Source organism: Lagenorhynchus albirostris, chromosome 18 (genome assembly GCF_949774975.1).
Source record: "Lagenorhynchus albirostris chromosome 18, mLagAlb1.1, whole genome shotgun sequence".
Taxonomy (NCBI): domain Eukaryota; kingdom Metazoa; phylum Chordata; class Mammalia; order Artiodactyla; family Delphinidae; genus Lagenorhynchus; species Lagenorhynchus albirostris.
In genome coordinates this window covers 3893985-3913115 of record NC_083112.1, presented here as the reverse complement: position 1 = coordinate 3913115, position 19131 = coordinate 3893985, and the positions used below count along the sequence as shown (strand labels likewise).

The 19131-nt window shown below is 45.8% G+C and overlaps 1 protein-coding gene across 1 annotated transcript in view; it reads right to left on the bottom strand.

Moving 5' to 3' along the window:
• ATP8A2 (ATPase phospholipid transporting 8A2) overlaps positions 1-19131 on the bottom strand; it is a 439475-nt gene that overhangs the window by 134683 nt on the left and 285661 nt on the right. The window contains exons 27-29 of the mRNA XM_060128800.1: positions 18099-18173; positions 11202-11324; positions 9159-9237 (exon numbers count right to left, since the gene is read on the bottom strand). Of these exons, the coding sequence (XP_059984783.1) occupies positions 9159-9237; positions 11202-11324; positions 18099-18173 (277 nt within the window). The remainder of the gene's footprint in view (positions 1-9158; positions 9238-11201; positions 11325-18098; positions 18174-19131) is intronic.

Below are 19131 nucleotides of genomic sequence, written 5' to 3'. Positions count from 1 at the left end.
GTGGTGTAAAACCTAATCTAAGGATGGTGCCGACCCTATACATCGAAAGTATTATTACAAAATACCAGAGCTAGAAGCCGCATCCTGAGAGCCAGTCATTCTCTTAGAAGCCGATACAATGCCTTGGCTTCAGGACCCTCAGACCCAGCCTGTTCGTCCAGACTTACATTATTTGCAAAATCTGGTTGGATCCAGGGACTGACATGATGTAGGTTTAGCCAAATGAGGTTTAGAAACGCAGACACTAAAACAGACTGTTGTGAACAATGGGGACAAACCCACACGAACCCTCGCGTGAGTAGTGATGACCCCGAACGCTGCATGCAAAAAGCTCTCTGAAAATATCTGTTGGAAAACCCACGGTTTGTAACAAAAGTATGTCTCGTTTTCTAAACAGAATGATAAAGGAACTTACCTCAGATGCTTCCAGAGGGCTAGGCTGATGACATCTTATAAGGATGCCATTTCAATTAAATGCTCATTAAACACATTACATCATGGCCCAGCTAAACCACAAAAATGTATTCCGAAAGGGCTCTGACAAAGAGCAAAATATGAAACTAAGTTATAGCATAGTGCTGTGCAGCCAGAGAGGACAGGGTTTAATAATCAGGAAAACAGATGGGGTGAACGTATGTGTGTGTTTTTAGTGCAGTAAAAATCCGTGGAGTGCCTGGATTCCAAATCACAGGTAGGGCTTCCCTGGTGGCGCAGTGGTTAAGAATCCGCCTCCAAGGCGGGGGCCAGGGGTTTGAGCCCTGGTCCGGGAAGATCCCACATGCCGCGGAGCAAGTAAGCCCGTGCGCCACAACTACTGAGCCTGCGCCCTAGAGCCCGCGAGCCACGACTACTGAGCCCACGCACCACAACTACCGAAGCCCGTGCGCCTAGAGCCCGTGCTCTGCAACAAGAGAAGCCACCGCAATGAGAAGCCCACGCACCGCAACGAAGAGCAGCCCCCGCTCGCCGCAACCAGAGCAAAGCCCACGTGCAGCAACAAAGACCCAACACAGCCAAAAATTTAAAAAAATAAAAAACTTTATGTTAAAAAAAAAAAAAATCACAGGTATCTCACTCACATAGGACTCCGTCAGAAGAATTGGGGGAGGTGGCGCCATTCCCTCCACGTCAGGACACCTGCCAAGAATCCTGGCTGCAGAGCAGATACCAAGTTCCTCCTGTTTCCCTTCTCCCACCCTTTTTGCTTCTAGAAGCTTCAGCAGCACTCGCTCAGAGCAGGCCTGATTCCAGCATATTAATCCGCCTCTCCATTCCCCCCGTCTCACCCTTGGGGCCTCTTCAGACTCCAGAGGCTCAGAGGAGGTATGATGCCAACCAGCTACTATTAGATGAATATCAAGAGTGCAAACGTCTTCCAAGTTTCAAGTAGCTAATTTCCAAATAAGCTTAGACTTAATCCCGCTCCAATGTCTGTACTGTCTGTACTACAACTGAAACAATTCTTTCTGCTTCCAACACTATGTATTCACAAAGAGAAACGTTATTTTTTCCTTTCTTGGTAAAGAGCGGTATAAGCTATTGGAAAGAGTTTCTAAAAGGTAGAGTTTATACAAGTGTTAGTGATTATAATTACATTCATAACCAGCACTGGGTTAAGTTCCTGGTTATATAAGCCTTTTGCTGGATTTTCTCCTCTTTACTGACATTTCTGCGGGATAAAGTTAAGGGTATGAAACTCAGATTTCAATCTCTTTTTTCACTCTTGTTTACTAAAAATAGACTTGAAAAAGGAAGTAAAAATGATGGAAAGTGCACTCGATCACCTGCCAATGTCAAACAGCCACCTCGTAGGCACGGACTCTTTTTTTTATTCCCGGGAGCATAGTCTAACGACATTCCGCAGCTCTTCGTACCTAGGTGGGGCCCCAGGACTAGCTCTTGCCAATCAGACGTGAGCAGAAGTGATGGATCGCTTCCTGCCAGAGGAGGTTGAGAGCAAGCAGTCCTTCTCCTGCTCTCTCCCATCCCCACGCGAAGGCTGAGGGTGAACTCAGGGGCCCCGCACAGATGGAGCGCCACTGTATTGAGAATAACTAGGGCTTGTTTCAATCAGGTGTCGAAAGACACACAGACGTGGACGTGACGATCGTGAAGGAAGGAGTTTATACTCACGGATCCCTAGAAACAGGACGCATGGGGTGTCAGGCAGGGCCAAGGGAAAGCACCAGGGTCAGTCAGGAGGCAGGAGGGGAGAGCATGGCCCAGAGCCTGCTCTGGGGTTTTCACGGGACAAAATGGACTGAAGCAGGGTAGGTACACTGTTTAAGCTCAGGATTGGATAGTGTGAATTATGTCAACAGTCTCTGGGTTTTAGGTCGATCCCTAGTTATGTGGTACCTGGCCCGGGGGTGATTTAGGGCAGGGGATATTGGCCTGGTGTGAGAGAGTGAGGTACAGAGATGGCTGGGGGTGTGGGAGGCGGAATGGTTGGCTGGGAAGCAAAGGCGTGCTTGTGGGACAGTTGTTTGCTCTCCCTAGGAATTAGCCAACCCTGGGAGCACAGTCTCTCCAGGATCATGGGCCCAACTATCAGGGCATCACAAATGCAGAAAATAAGAACATACAGTCAACACACCCATGTACAATGCACTTCTCCGTTTGATCGGTACACGAGGCAGAACTAAGCCTTTACCGGACTACGGCCCTGATATTTGGGGGCTGCTTGTTGTAGCAGCTATTCCCACCTTAATACACCTCGATTCAACTTCCCAATAGAAGCTACGTGGGTGAAATCTGGGAACTCTGACTCACGCTTCTTACAGCATTACATCAAACCCAACTGTTTAAAATATATGTAGCTCAGAGTTTATTAAGAGAGACACTGAAACGTAAGAGACATTTGAGTGCATGAAAGCCACGGCCCTTCTGCCCCATTCTGTGTTTCCAAACAACAGTGCTGTAGGCACATGAGGCGGACTTGACGTTACTAGTTCACCGTGTTTAAGGGTAACCAGAACAGAAGAAGACATTCTGAATTTGGAAACTGGGTTTTGAATGTACTCCAGTGACCGGGTTAGCAACTAGTGATTTAGATTTCTACGCTAGCTATAGTTTCATTTGTATAATTCCAAGAAGCTTCTAGAGTGTTCTGTCCTTCTCGTTTTTAGAGAGCAAGTCCCATTCACTTCATGTATACGCTTCAGGATTCTGTGACTGTTCATACTACCCTGTCCTCTCAGTGGCTCTCCCAGATGCAGAGGCCACGTGGGGTTACTACTCCCCTCTTCTGTCCCACTTAGCATTGAATGCGCGTCCCTGGATCGCCTTCATTTACCTTATATCTTACAATGGGTATACAGTATGGTCACTGACTTTGCAACGGGAAGAAAACACCGGCTCTTGTTTCCCGTACCTTACTTTAAAATGCTTTAAAATATAGTATTTTACGGGTAAGTTTTGTGACAGAAGAGCAGATTCTCCTACAACCAGGCAGACTAGGGAAGCACTCATGGATACAACATCAGATCCTTCCAGTTCTACCTCCTAAGCAGCCCTCAGATCCATCCTCTTCTCTGACACGGTCACGACACAAGACCACACGACAGCCAACCAGCCGGACGCCGACAATCATCTCGGCCGGTGTGGTTCCACCAAAATTCATCAGATACGTGGTTCTCTGCTTATAACCCATCAGTGGCTCCCAGTAAACTCACACTACAAAAGGCTCGCTTGTCCCGACAGGCTGGAAATGGTCTGACTCCTTGGTCTCCATCCTTTATCGTCCCTTGCTCCCCAATCCTCCAGCCACAGGGGTCTTCTCTGACTAGGAGTCACACCCTCTCACCCCATGCTCTTTCCCGTAACCTGAAACCCCTCCCCCCTACTCTTTTCCGAGCTTGTTCCTGCTCATCCTTCAACTATGCTGTCACATCCTCTGGGGGGCAATCCTTAAAGCTGGAACCAGGTTAGTGGTCCTTGGTATGCACTCCATTTGACCTTGACTGTCCTCTCTTTTTGTTCAGTCCTGCCTTGTCCAGGGTAAGCTCCACGAGGGCAGGGAACTTGCCTGTTATGTGCACTACCATCTACCAATACTGACCTGCACAGAGGACACACTCACTTATCTTTTCTTTTTCAATGAATGAGTCATTGATTTTAAGAAGTTGCAATCTCGGGGAACAACGGCAGTCATGCCCCAACTCAGCTGAACGTGAAACTGACATGATATAAAATAACCAAGTTTACAGTAATAGGCGTAGGTCATAAATAATTCAAGCTTAAATGACCCAATAATGGCACAGGCAGAGAGAAGTACCCTACATCTCATTTTATGCATGTGCACTATTATTTGTTTATAAAACATGCCTCGTCTTACAGTAGCACATTTACCAAAAAGTATAAAATAGCCTTCTCCAAGAATGTTCAGAGACCCTGTTGCTTAATTAGTGCCAATAATTATCCACATGGTATTGCAAAGTATCCACAGGGTATTTCTTCTTCTAGAAAGAGGAGGGAATGGTTTCCAGAGTGTGCACTGTGAGGAGTCAAGAACAATTCTTTTTCGGGAATTTTTCTCTGCTGGTAAGTATATTCCCATCACCTCCCTCTTAAATTTCATCAAGAAAAATCTGAACATTTCCTTTTTTTAAATCAAAACGGATTTTACGTCCTTTTGCCAATAACCACATTCCACTTCAAGGAGGGTTGCTCAAATATGCAGACTGGATACACCCATGGAAAGCCCGAGTGTGGCCTGACACCGAGGTCTGGATGAATTTCGGTCCCTGCAAAGGTGATGTCTCTGGTTTTAACCTAAAATCATGTTTCAGATCAAAGGGTGGGAGCTACAGGCCAGCCGTGGCCGTGAGCGTAAGGTTGTGATGGTTGGAAGAAATCTGATTTACGGAATTGCTGGAGTGGAAAAATGTATTTGGAAGCTTGAAATGAATCGTCACCAACTCCACCAGCCAAGGAACGCTTTGAAAATTCTATCCAAAACCACGCAAAAATAAGCAAGGCGAAATTCTTGGAAGCTTCCTAAGGAATGAACAACAGGCTCACACCTTCTTAGAAACGTTTCTTCCCAACCATGATGCTGGGAAGTGACCAGCACTGCATGTACCTAAGCCTGTCTCCATGGAGACCAGAGAGAATTTCCCGGTAAAATCCACCATCTTCGCGACACAGTCCACAGAGCATGAAACAATGGAACAAAGCTACTCTGCAGACCTCAGCCCCTGGTCAAGCAAAGCCCCTCAGGGCTCAGAGTGTGGCACGTGTCTGATGGACAATTTCCAGCAGGACTTGACGCTGGAGTGGGGCCCAAAGGCACTGTTCTGTGAGATCAGGGTCCCCATACTCTGAAAGTGCCCCAGTTTGTCTCAAACTGCTGTCACGCTTCTTTGGGAGAAGGGTGACTGCATCCTTCTAAGGGGCGATTCAAAGTGTAACAGGAGCGCATTTATATTGAGGACAATCAGCACGTAAGTAATCGGATCAGCTGCCGTATCCCGGCTCTCCTCAAACTTGCAAGCTTCCTTGATTTTCACCTCTGACTTCCGTCTGCCCCCCCCCCTCCCCGAAGAAACAAACACACAAAACCCACGCTCTTGCCAGACCTTATGTATTTCTCCACACGGCTGTCTTATCTTCCTCAGAGGCAAGTCCCATGGTGTAACTCTCCTACCTTAAACCCTTCACTAAAAGAAGTCCCCATGTGTATTTTGGTGATCTGACTGTCACCTAACACCCAGAATGCTCGACTAGGGACGCTGCTGCAGACCCAGAGCGGATGCTGGAGATGTGTGCAGACGTGTTCTGATTCACAGTTGCACAAGGATGGGAAAAAGGGTGACTGACGGTGGGCGGGTTCACCGACCAGGGCCAGGGATGCTCAGTGTCTGGAAACGCTCACCAGAGGCTGAACAAGGTCCCGACCCCCACCCCCCGACCCCCACCCCATTGGGAGCCACTGCCCACGGGCTCTCCCAGCTCCTCGGCAGCACCAGCCCTGTGTGCTCGTGGTCCCAGCCAGGAATGCTTCTTCTCCCCGCCTTTACCCATACCTCCCGGCCCTACTGGATCATCCCCTATTCATCTTTTAAGAACTCAAGTGTCACTTCCTTGGAGAAGATGCTTCCTTGACCCGCTAGACTAGGCTGTGTCCCGGTATTACAAGCTCGTCCTGCAGCCTGTAGGACGCAGCACACTGGCCATGAAGCAATTATGTGTGTGATTCCTGATGGCCAGCTCTGACCTTATGGAAGCCCCCGGAGACCAAGACATGCTCTTATGTCCACCGCACCCTCGGCGCCTGGCACGTCATAGGTCTGCAGTAATTCTGCTGATCAAGTTCTTCTCTAAACATGCTCCCTCCTCTCTAAACACATTCCCAGTCCCTGGGTCTGACCCTCCTTGGGCTCCCCTGGATCAGGAAACCTAACTAGGATTCTTGACACCAGCTTGCCTCCTACCATTCACCTTAACGAGATACGATGGATTCATTTCCCCCAAATTGCTCTGATCACAATACTTGCCTTGATCTAAACTCTACTGACTGTTCACTGCCTCCAAAGCAAGTCCCGATTTCTTAACGTCGCATTCCAAGCCCTCGGCAATCCGGCTTTCACCTGCCTTCTCCCACTTTGCCCTGCCTTCCACCCCGGAAGGGATGACCTTCTCAAGCTCTCCACATCTGTCTAGAACCGCTCTCCTTCGTTTGCCTCTTCCTCTAACCCTGCACATCTCCCTTTGCCTGGACTTTCAGGCTAAGGCTACACATTATCTCCTCGAACGAGCCATGAATCATCCCACCTGGAAGGCGTCTCTCTCTCAGCCCTCTACAGTCCGAGAGCACTTTACCTGTATTTTACTTGAGAATGATTTTCCACCTTGCGAGAGAACTACCTGCTAACTTACCAGACTGCAAACTCCTTGAAGGGTGAGACCCGCATTGATTCAATTACCCACCACCCTCAGAATCTACCACAGTGTCTCAGACATAAGGATCACATGAATGAACAGCGCTAAGGAACAATAATCATTTCGCTGTCTATTAATAGTGAGAATTTAGAAATTCATCCTAAAATAGTCATTCCACTTGTTAGAGGACATCAACCAGTGACCAAGAACACCAACCGGCCTCCGGTTGTTCTTTGCTAAATACGCTTAATGTTTGCTATTTATTTCACCTTCAACAGTTTCCCTCAAAAGGTTACTGTTGGGCTTCCCTGGTGGCGCAGTGGTTGAGAGTCCGCCTGCCGATGCAGGGGACACGGGTTCGTGCCCCAGTCCGGGAGGATCCCACATGCCGCGGAGCGGCTGGGCCCGTGAGCCATGGCCGCTGAGCCTGCGTGTCTGGAGCCTGTGCTCCGCAATGGGAGAGGCCACGGCAGTGAGAGGCCCGCGTACCGCAAAAAAAAAAAAAAAAAAAAAAAGGTTACTGTTTACAACACAACCAAAAGAAAACCTCTGTGCTGAAGGCATATGATGAAATAATGACCTGACCATGATGGTGATGATGATTTTAACGATGGGGAAAAAAATCATTCTTTCGGCTGCTTGGCCAATTGCTAATCTGAGGGAAGCAGGTGAGGGTGATAGAAACCAACTTGAAATTCACCTGGTGATATCTCTTAGGTAAATTAGTAACTGTTTGGAGTCTATCCCCTTTCAAATACAGACCACGTTAGGAGAATGAATGGATTTACAGGATGGAATCTAGGTGAACAATAATGATCCCAACCTAAACTACAAACCACAATCTCAAAGCACACATTCATGACTCGGGATCAGAAAACCATCGTCTTTGCTGAAAACAGGCCCTGCTAGCTCCTTCTGAAGCAGGCGAGTGAATGACCATCGCGCCAAACTTCTGTGAGTCCAAAGGCAAGCACTGCACATTTAGGGACAAAGTCTATGCCGAGATAAGAGGGTGGGGGGCCTGTCTCTTCCTAAGGACGAAAGGTTGGGCTCCTGGCCGAGAGAACACCTGCCAAACCTGTTCTTGTGCTCACGAGACACACAAGACACACCACCCCCCAGCCCCAGCCCAGCCTGATACAATGACGGCTGCTTTATCACCAAACTGTCAGAGCTTCTAAAACGAACCACAGTCAACACTCTTATCTTTGTGAGCCCTTACTCACAAAACCATTTCAAAAGAAATTAAATCTACTATTAGTGAAGATGAATCATAGGAAAGCTTTATCATTCAAAGAGAACGATTCCACTAGAATGCCCCTTTGGGGGTGGGGCTGGAAGCAGAAAACTGTATTTTCTGATTTAGAGACTTAGGGACCCTTGAAGGAAAAGGGCATCGGATGAAACTGAGAGAAAAGGTCACAGGGTATATAACACACTTGTTGGGCATGCATTTGACAGGTTAAAGCACGTCAGTAAGGATGAATCATGTCCATCTGAAACACAGAAAAACACTGACAGAAACAAAGAAGCTTGGAAACTTCCTATTTGTTGGTTCTCTATACAATGAAAGGCCTCGTCTAGTCAATATTTGGAGTGATTTTCCCCAGGGGTATTATTATGATTTGAGAGGGGTAAAAAGCAGCATTCTTGTAACACATTTTCACTTTTTGAGACTAAAAGGTATGTCTCTTTAAGAGGTCACATTGTGGATGTATTAAGAAGTATGAACAAATACACCCCTCCTTCAGCTTAGGGAAGACTGAAACCAACAGGGAGAATCAGTCCTCCAGCAAGCTTTAAACGTTTGCTTGAAAAGCGTACGTCAAGGAAAGGAGACTTTCGGAAAACTGGGCATAAGATAAAACTCTCACAAGATTTGAGTTATTTGGCATAGAGGTACGTCAGGCTTGGAAAACGAAAGCCCAAGTACTTAACAGAAAATTTCAAATTGCTGCACAAGAGGCATCGATGTTTCATGATAGGACAGTGCTTTTCTTCAAGATCCTTGACTCAAATGGTTATTAAAAATAAAGTTTAGAATTCCTAGCATTTAAACTCTCCAGGCAACTGGAAAGAAAATGGGTTCTCCGAGCCAGAATGGGTGAAACCTACAAGCTAGTAATAAGCCCATCAGATGTTTCCTATGTTTTTCTTTTGAAATTTGTTCCTGTGATCTCTGGGTCTGCAGAACTGGGGAAGAAAATTGTGAACAACTGGCGCTGAGGGGCTGCAAAGCTACCCGCTGAGAGTTGGATCTCGAAGCCATTACCTACCGTGCTCCAGCGCTTTCATGGGAAACCAGAAGAGGATGAGGGAGTGGACCAAGGCGTTGATGCAGTGACCCCAGAAAACCTAAGGGAAAACAAACCAGGGGAGTCAGGAGCTGCCCACACTCTTGAACTCTGTGTAGCTCAACAAGCCCCTCATTGTCAGGGATACTGGCTGTGATGCCCAGCTCCAGAAGGCGGAAAAAACCCCAATTTTTTACATACAGATGACTGGGCTATCTCCAGATGATATTACTCTAGTACAAAGACCTAAAGAGATATTCACGTATAAACAGGACAACATACAATCTATCCACATCCAAAAAATAAATGACGATGCATTTCCTTTAGAACGGAAAGAAAGACCACATTTTATAGTCATCCAGAGAAAGGGTATTGGGTCAAACTGTTAATGAAGAGACGGAAACCATACTTCTGAAAGCATGAAAAACATTTAAAATGTAAATTCCTACACAGCACGCTCACTCTTTCGTTTTACCCCTTAAAATCCCTCCCATACAGTTTTTCAGTTTTTAGGATTTAGATGAATATCATACACATTTAAAAATTCTCTTTAACACCTGAAAGGTCAAACAAAAGAACACGAAGTTTAGTTTCTTCTAACTTATAGTTTCATAAATGCATTTCATTCATCTTTTTAACTCTGAGATGACAGAATTACTAAAGCCAGATTGAATTTATTTAAAAATCTACAAATTGTTCTGGGAATCGTCATATATATATAGTTGGATCTTAAGTAGTGATGGGACAACAGAAAATAATGAGAAATTGTAAGACAGTGGGATTTTCCTATTTTAAATGCTCATTTTTTTCCTATCTTCTCCCTGCTCTCTGTATGGCCCCTGTCCCCCCACCCCCAGATCTTCAAAATGCTTGCAGGTCAGTCTCCGAGCATCCTCAGCTCGGCTACCTTTCCAAAGGGTCCCCTCCTACCTCTCTCCTTACGTGGCCTTTGAATTCAAACTCTGTTGTAATGATTTACATAAACAATGTGGAATAAACAGGCCATATTTCCCACTGACAGAGCCATGGTGAACAAGGACCGATATAATTAGTCAGCCCCGTCTCCTTGTGCATGGAACACACTAGAACCAGCAGTATCCCCTTGTGTTTTTTCCAGATGTGGACATGCCTGTTACACTTTCCCAAACAGGAGGCAGCCCTGAAGGAAGACAAGCACGACACCTGGCTCAAAACGAAGACTTCAGAGACTGCTCTCTACCGAGGACGCCTGTGGCATCCTCCCTAAAGCCTTGGTTGGTGTCCACGCAGGCTAATCACACACACAACCGGCACATGGTGTCTTAACTGAGCTGGGCATCGAGCCTCTGTTCCAGCCTCCAAACCCCCTCCTGCACAAACACCGGAGATGGAAACACGGCGATGCAGGCATGTGGGCATCTTTGCCTCCCAACCCAGCCGGGTACCTACTTCCCCTTCCAGCCGGGGGCCCTCACCTCTGCCCTCCTAGCTGTGGCTGGCGGGTCAGTGACACACCAGACTCCTTAGCCGCTCCTGATGGCGGGACCCCTGTAACACCTAAGCCAGGCTCATCTCAGGACTGCCTACTCCATGTCTGTCTAGATGTTTTCTCTTTCCTGATCCACCAGACTGAAAATAATACCCACGCCTGACTCGATTCCTGTGTTCACCTCTGGTCAACTTTCCTCACTGGCTAAAGGGACATTTTCCTGTCCCTGAGAACCAGGCAGTGACGGAGGGAGGGCCGTGCCAGGCGACAGGGCTCTATGGGGTGGGGGACGATTGGATCCTACAGGTCCTGGGGCGTGTGGGCCACTGGCCACATGGTCATGGGGGGCCCACATAGGGAAGCAGAAGGCGTTACTGAACAGGAAGGGACGGACGCTTCCTTCCCGATGTGGCAGCTTGAATTCACCATGCTTGCGATACCGGGAGAGACCCGGGGCCTCACCTCCCTTCAGACGCCCCCTCTGAGCAGGTACCAGCGCTGAGGGACAGGACACAGCACCTGTGCCTTCCGAGGGGCCCTGTGCCTGTGTGGCTTACCTTGGTGTTGAAGCCCTCGGCGTTCTGGGTGATCTTGTAGAGTTGCGGGAACCTCAGCATGCTCTCCTGGCTACAGGACCTCTCGAAGATGCCCAGAGTGAAGGGGGGCAGCGCCGTGAAAATCTGCGTAGACAACAGTGCACCATCACCAGAGGCCCTTCCACTCCCACGGTTCCGGTGGTTCAGGTCTACGCGATGATGACTTAACTCTCGACTGAGTCCGAACCTGAGGTTCAGTGATTCACGACTCCCCGGACACCCTCCCGACAAACGAACCAAAGACCATTTTAAACTGTTGCCTAATCGGCATCAAATGAATATACTGAACGCTAAAAACGACATCCTAAGTATCTGATTAGCCAGGAAGTCTGTTCCAGGAACAACTGCCCTCCTCTGTAGACGAGCTGTGACTTAGAATCCTACCGTGGTGAGCTCTGTGCAGCGCGGCAGTGTTTTCCTGTGAGTGCTGAGGCCCCAGGTGCAACTTTCCATCCTGATTTCACACTCACATTTCAGGAAGCACTATGTACTTCACCCACGTATCCATTCGATGGACTTTTAAGGGGAATGCATGATCGGCCAGGTACTGTGATAATCCCCAGGGAAAGAGAGACTTAGAAGCAGAAGGAGGAAGAGGCAAGGAAGCAGGTCCCTGACTGCTAGGAACTCTGTCTGCTGCAGAGCTGGGGACGGGGCAGCTGGCAACAGGCATAGAACAAACTTAAAACACAGCACTCTGCAAAATCACTCCTGGGGGAGAGGAGAGGGGGAGTCAAGGAAGGATGCTTGGACTAAACAGCTTCTGCCCTGTAAGGTACTGCACCTGCAGGATTTGGTGGGAGGGACGCAAAGGGAAGCACCCCCACGAAAGGAGCACCCGTCACAAAGCTCTGGGGCACAAACACGGATAGCACGTTTGTGGGGAAGCTTAGGACGTTCAGGACGGCGGTTAGCTAGGGACACGGCACAAGACAAGGCTGGGATGGAGACAGAATGACCTCCCAGGATGACGAGCTCTTGGGCAGAGGGTACTTCCCTTTTTAAAAAAAATTAATTAATTTATTTATTTTTGGCTGCATTGGGTCTTCATTGCTGTGTGCAGGCTTTCTCTAGTTGTGACGAGCGGGGGCTACTCTTTGTTGCGGTGTGTGGGCTTCTCATTGCAGTGGCTTCACTTGTTGCGGAGCACGGGCTCTACACATGCAGGCTTCAATGGTTGCAGCACATGGGCTCAGTAGTTGTGGCACGTGGGCTCAGCAGTTGTGGCTCGTGGGCTCTAGAGCACAGGCTCAGTAGTTGTGGCACGTGGGCTCAGCAGTTGTGGCTCACAGGCTCCAGAGCGCAGGCTCAGTAGTTGTGGTGCACGGGCTTCATTGCTCCGCGGCATGTGGGATCTTCCCAGACCAGGGCTCGAACCCATGTCCCCTGCATTGGCAGGCGGATTCTTAACCACCGCACCACCAGGGAAGTCCCTTGGACGGTGCTTCCTAAGACTGTTACCTTTACCTGTCCTCTATAGCGTGTGACATAGCTGAAGAAGAGGGTTGGTACGAGCACGTCATCCAGCCCAGGAGGTGCGGCAGACCCGAGGACCACCTTCTCCTCGGGTGTGTGCACGGGTCGCTCCCTACTCTGCGTCAGCATCAAGCAAATCTGTACCCACGAGCCCAGCGAGCTCTCAGGGCCGTGGGAACTGGATGTGCGTCTCTACGAGAGTTCTGATTGCACGCCAGTTCCCGGGAGCCTGAACATCTGACCAGAGGAGTCAGCCTTTTCCAAGTCTGTTGGGATAAAGCAACTAGAGCTGCGGTGGGGTGAGGCCCATAAAACTCACCAGCAGCTCCATCTTCACCCGGGAGCGTAGAGGAAAACAGCCCTGGGCTGTCAATGTTCTACAGATTTCAGGGAGAACAAGATCCAGAGCGGTGGCATTCACATCTCACAATAACAAACGCTAGAGCAGAGCACCCCACAGCATCTCAAAAGCTCTGCACACTCAGTATATAAACTCGCCCTCACTGTTTGGTTAAAGAAGCTATCTGCGTACTCTTTACACAGCCAGCTTTATTTTTTTTTTTTTCCTTTTTTCACTTACTTCCTCCTTCCTCCCACTTCAAATCCTCTCCCCCATCACATCCCCAGGCTAACAACCACCCAGCTTGTAGCATACCCCGTCCCCCTCTACACACACACTGCTCGGGATCATTATTTGTTTTACAGAAACAAGACATCAAACACATTTTCTTCATCTTATTTTTCTCATTAAACAATACACCATGGGAAGTCCCCAAGTACCCTGGGTTTGACCCCGAAGCAGCCTTTTTCAGACTCACATAATATTTCACAGTGTGGATGGATCATAGTTTTTCAACCATCACCTATGGACAGGCATTCATGTTATTTCTAGTTCTTCACTGCCACAAACATCATGTAATAAACACCTAGAACACATTGTAACATCTATCCTTTATCTTTTATTTCTATGCGAAAGGTTCCCAAAAGCAGGTCTGTAAGGGTAAAGAAATCCATGTATTTTAAACTTTAGAGGATGCTGCTTTCAGAAAAGGTTCCCATTGTTTATCTCTCCCTTCAGAAAGGACAACAATCTTCTCCCTGCTTCCCTGTCAGCAATGCTTGTTATATTCTATTTAATACTCTCTAGCTTGAAAAATTAGTATCAACCTAAGTTTTGACTCTTACTTTGAAAAAATGTTCATTTCCCTGGACCACCAACTTTAGTGCTAAGTTCCCTGACTTATTTGTCCAGTTCTCTGTCAGTATCACACTGATGTGGTTATGGTAGCTTTATAGTATAGTCAGATGTTCAGATAAGTCTACCTTTCTGATTGGTCTTTTTTGAACATGCTTTGCACATTTATTCTTAGATGCCTGTTAATTCCATTCATACCTTAATATCATTTTACGCAATTCCCTTCTCCCCCCACCCCCGAAACAATCATCCGCTGGGATTCTATATGGAATCACATAAATTTATATACTAATTTTGGAAGGGTTGATACTAAGTTTTTTATGATACTAAGTCTTCCCATACAAGGAAATAGTATGACTTTCCATTTGGTTAAATCTTGTTGCATATACTTAGGTAAGATTTGGGGTGTTTTTCATGGAAGTACTATAAAAATTGTTCCTATGAAATGTATAATTCTAATTGCTATTTTGAAAGGAATTACTATTCTCCTTGCATTTCTAAGCGCTCATTGTTAGAATTAAAAAAAAAAAAAGCTAGTGATTGCCAGGACAGAAAACAACTATGGGTTTTTATATATTTATTATGAATCTGGCCACCTTATCAAATTTTCTTATAATCCTAGTATTTCTTTACTGGTATGTTTTGGGTTTTTTAGATGTACAGTCATATATGAACATATTTAACATGGCCATTTTTGGTGCACATATTTGTATAAGCACAGAAATATTTTACTTTTTCCTAGTATTTGTAATAGTTATTTAATTGTCTTGGTAGTTGCTGAAAATTCCAAAACAATGCTGAATTATATAGTGATGGCAGGAATCCCTGACTAATTTCTTATTTAAAATGAAATCATTTTAGAATTTTACCATTTATGGCAATATGCTACTGGTGTTTTTAATAAACAGCCTGCATTATAGTTAATTGACTTATTTCTTTCCTATATTATTTAGGGTCCTTATTTTGGAACGGGCAGCTGAATTGACTCAAAGACTTTTGCACCGTCTACTGATGGGATCACATTTTTCTTTTTTTGGCTGATACAGTGATACTTAGAAACATTTAAAAATTTTGAGCCTCCTGGATTCCTGAAATAAATCCTTTGTCAAATATTTTATTCTTTTGAGACATCGTTGAATTCTATTTGCTGATACCTTATTTACAATTTTTATATTTATGTTTATAAGTAAGACTGGCTCAGTTTTCTTCAAATTCTGCTGGCTTGAAAATTAAGGAGGAGATGTTTCCTGAAACAGTGCTCAAAAGAGTTATCTCTTCACTAAAAAGTGGATAACATGTAGCTAAAATCCATTTGATCATGGTAGCTTTTTTCACTGGTAGCCTCTTTAGTCTCATTCTACTCATAACCTAAAATGATGTAGAAATTGGACTATGGATATAATGAGCATCTAATAGGATGGCATTGATTCATGACCTTGGGAGATGGAGGAGTTTCAATGCTATGTAATCTGCTCTGAGAATGAGACTGAGAAACGATGACTTTCTACTTTAGCTGGCTTGGGGAATCAAACATGAAGCGTTAAGTACCGAAAAGGAAAAAAGCAATACTGCTTGCAGAAAATGGCAAGGGATATAAGTGATTCACTTTGTTATAAAGCAGAAACTAACACACCATTGTAAAGCAATTACACTCTAATAAAGATGTTAAAAAAAAAAAAAGAAAATGGCAAGGGAGACTCCAGCCCAGAAGAGGGGTCAGTAGCAATGTCTCAGATGTCACAAACTGCGGAGGGACCTGGAGTGGAAGCAAAGGCTAAACAGAGGAGTAACCACAAAATTGGAATACGGGGTAGTAGGGCTTAGACAGTAGTATTGTATCCATGTTACATTGTATGATTTTGATCATTATACCGTGGTTATGGAAGAGAATGGTCCAGCTATGCACTAAAGGATGAACAGTATGGGCATTATGTCTTAACTGACTCCCAACTGGCTCAGAAATATACGTGTTGGAGTGTATGTGCACATGAGCCTACGTACACACATGTGTGCGTGTCTTGAGAGAGATGCATGTGGTAGGCAAAATGCCAATAATTGATGAGTCTGGGTATACCGTTCTCTGTACTCTTTCTTGCAACTCTTCTCTAAGTTTCTATTTATTTCAAACAAAAGTTACCAAGACAATTGCTATGGGGGCAGACTTCCAAGTCCTCAAAAGCTTTGGTTCTTCCAGTGATTGACTGTGGAGGCCAATGACCCTCTGACCCCACTGGATCTGACTGTCCCAACTCTGCCACCGCTCCCTGGTGACCGTCTCCCACACTGGTACCGTGGACCCGTGGTCACTGGGCCATTTCACCTGGGAATTCACTTCTCTGCTGCCGTATCGTCCCTCATCTGGAGGATACAAAGGGGATAAAACGTATCCCCAACCCTAGGGATCAGAGGTCATCGTGGGTCTTAAACTTTAATGTGGGTAACCACTGCTAGAAAGTTTTATTTAAATTTTTCTTTTGCTTCTCAGTACCTCTGAGAAACTCTTCGTTAAGTTAGGATGATGTTTGGGAAATCTGCATCTTCAAAGAAATCCTGGTGTTTCTCATGCAAGTGGTCTGGGGACCATATCTTGACCAACATCATCCTATAGCCTATGGGCATCTGATGTGTAATAGCCACTCAATACGAGTTTGTTGGATGAATCTGAACTGCCCAAGACTGCAGGGTGCTAAGGAAAGAACCTAGCACTCCTGCCTGAGCATGAGAAGAGGGCTAAGATCCATTTATTGTGTAACCAGTGACATGTATTTCAGTCCTTAGCACTAAACATAGCCTCCTAGGTCCCAGCCTTCTAGTTACAAGTACGTATGTGGGCCTGGGTTGGCCACTCCCAACACTAAATCACTACGGAGCAGTCAGTATATTTCCCCCTAAACGGTCACATAATTTTAACCTACTCAAAACACTTTTAAGTCCTGCAAGGTTAACCATCTGTCCAAGGGGAGGCCCTGGAGCCCCTTTCCATGTGGTAGGGGGTCAGAGTAGCTTTTCAAGCATAGGTGATACGCGGCCATCAATTCAGCCCTGCTCTCATCACCTGTCAGTTTTGTCTTTGGGGGCATAATTATTAGCAACAAATGTACTAGTGTACTTTGTAGTGAGTAACACACTTACCGTCTTTGGAATGCTGCCTAAACCCAAGATCTGAACTTGGTTCAGTGGCATCTTAGTCTACACGTGTGATCCTCTGAACCCGTCGAGCTCTACAGGGCTGAAGCAACGTGTTGTATGCAGCATTTTATACATACCACCTAGCACAGCAGCTACTAAAAAAGGGGGTGTGTGTGGGGGGAGGAGTCTGAGAATGGATGATTTGAATAGCCAGCCACGAATGTATATGCAAATTGTAAATACTTACAGCACCACGATTTATCTCATTGTAGGTCTGGTAACTTCCATCTATGTCTACCTATGCTGGCTGCTTCAGAGTATAAACTCCCCCAGGGCAGAGAATGTCAGAGTTAGGGTCCAAAGCAGTGGTGAAAGTGCAACTCCAGAAATGTGGCGTACTCGGGTCTCTACAGCACCAAGCTATACCCCTTGCCAGTAAAAAAAAGCCAAAGTAGTTACACAGTCATCTTAGTCTATAGTTTATATTTATGTCTAGCTTTTGAATTCATTACAGTCAAGTAATGAAAACAGAGCTCTAAAATCATGAAAAATACCAAATAAGCTGATTACCATTCACCATGGGAGCTGGCAGTCAGAATTCATTATTTTAGCACTAACTGTGGGAGGAAACATTCTTCCACAAGGACAGATACGCTTTTAAGAAGGACAAAAAGGACACCAGGTTACACGTATATTCGCATAGGTTTAAGAATTCAGAAATAAAATCATGGAGTGGAATGAGTTTAGACGTAGCTCAGAAATTTTTTTCTTGAGCTAAAAACATGGAAATGTTGCCCGGGCATTTAGTCAGGAGGTAACAAGGGTCTATTTTCAAGATATATGGGTTAATAATTTCATGGGGTTATTCAAGAATGATCTGCTATGATTGAAACCATGTGTGGAGAGTTTGGGCTTCTGCAGGATGTGGGGCAGCAACAAAGGCCCTAAAGATGTATTTGTGCTGCCTGCCATGGAGGCAGATGAGGGACTTAGATACACTTCCCAGACACAAACAGTTTAGTTCTGCACGCCATCAGAGAGAAGTAGAGAATGCTTACCACGTTGTACAAGCCAATGCACCAACGTTCAAATAAAATCTGCCCAGAAAATCCATTAACGAAGGCGAACCAAAGCTGAAAGAGAAAAAAGTTCATGAAGTTTTGTATCAATATGGACCTAAATGCTTCCATTCACCGAAGGCGTAGTGGGGAATGTGGACCACCAGCTGGACACAGCTGCCGCGAGATAAAGCACCGGAGGATCGCAGCCGCTGCTCTTTCATAAAATACAGATTCCCAGTATCACAAATACCAATATTTTAATGAAAATTTAAGGCGTACATCGACTTTAAGAGGTAGCACGTACATATTTACAGAAAAGCAATTTATGTTTAATTTACATCTAATATGTTTTGTGTCAACACTTTCTCAATACTGGAAGGGTCTCAACTTCGTGTTCTTTCTCCTATAAAGTTGACTCGATAAATATGATTTCTCTTTGTAGGACTTTCAAATAGATAAAAATAAATAAAAAACCACAGAAACTCCTCTGTTGGTCATGTGTGTTCTTAGCTCATAAAATACTGACCCTCCTTAATCAAATGTCCACCACCTCAGCAAAGGGCAACACACAATAATAGGAAAGAAACATGCTCAAATCATCTTTTGGAGTAACATGGGATGTATAAATAAATTAAGTACAGATTATATCTTCAAGTAGACCATAATTCTAATTGATCAGGCAAGACTGACATAAAAACAACTGCAGAGCAAAGTGCCAGGGACATGAACGACAAAAAAAAAAAATTATTGGGACTTCCCTGGTGGTGCAGTGGTTAAGAATCTGCTGTCAATGCAGGGGGACACGGCTTCGAGCCCTGGTCCAGGAAGATCCCACATGCCGCGGAGCAACTAAGCCCGTGCGCCACAACTACCGAGCCCGTGTGCCACAGCTACTGAAGCCCGCGTGCCTAGAGCCTGTGCTCCGCAACAAGAGAAGCCAACACAATGAGAAGCCCGTGCACCACAACTAGAGAAAGCCCGTGTGCAGCAACGAAGACCCAACACAGCCAAAAATAAATAAATTAAATAA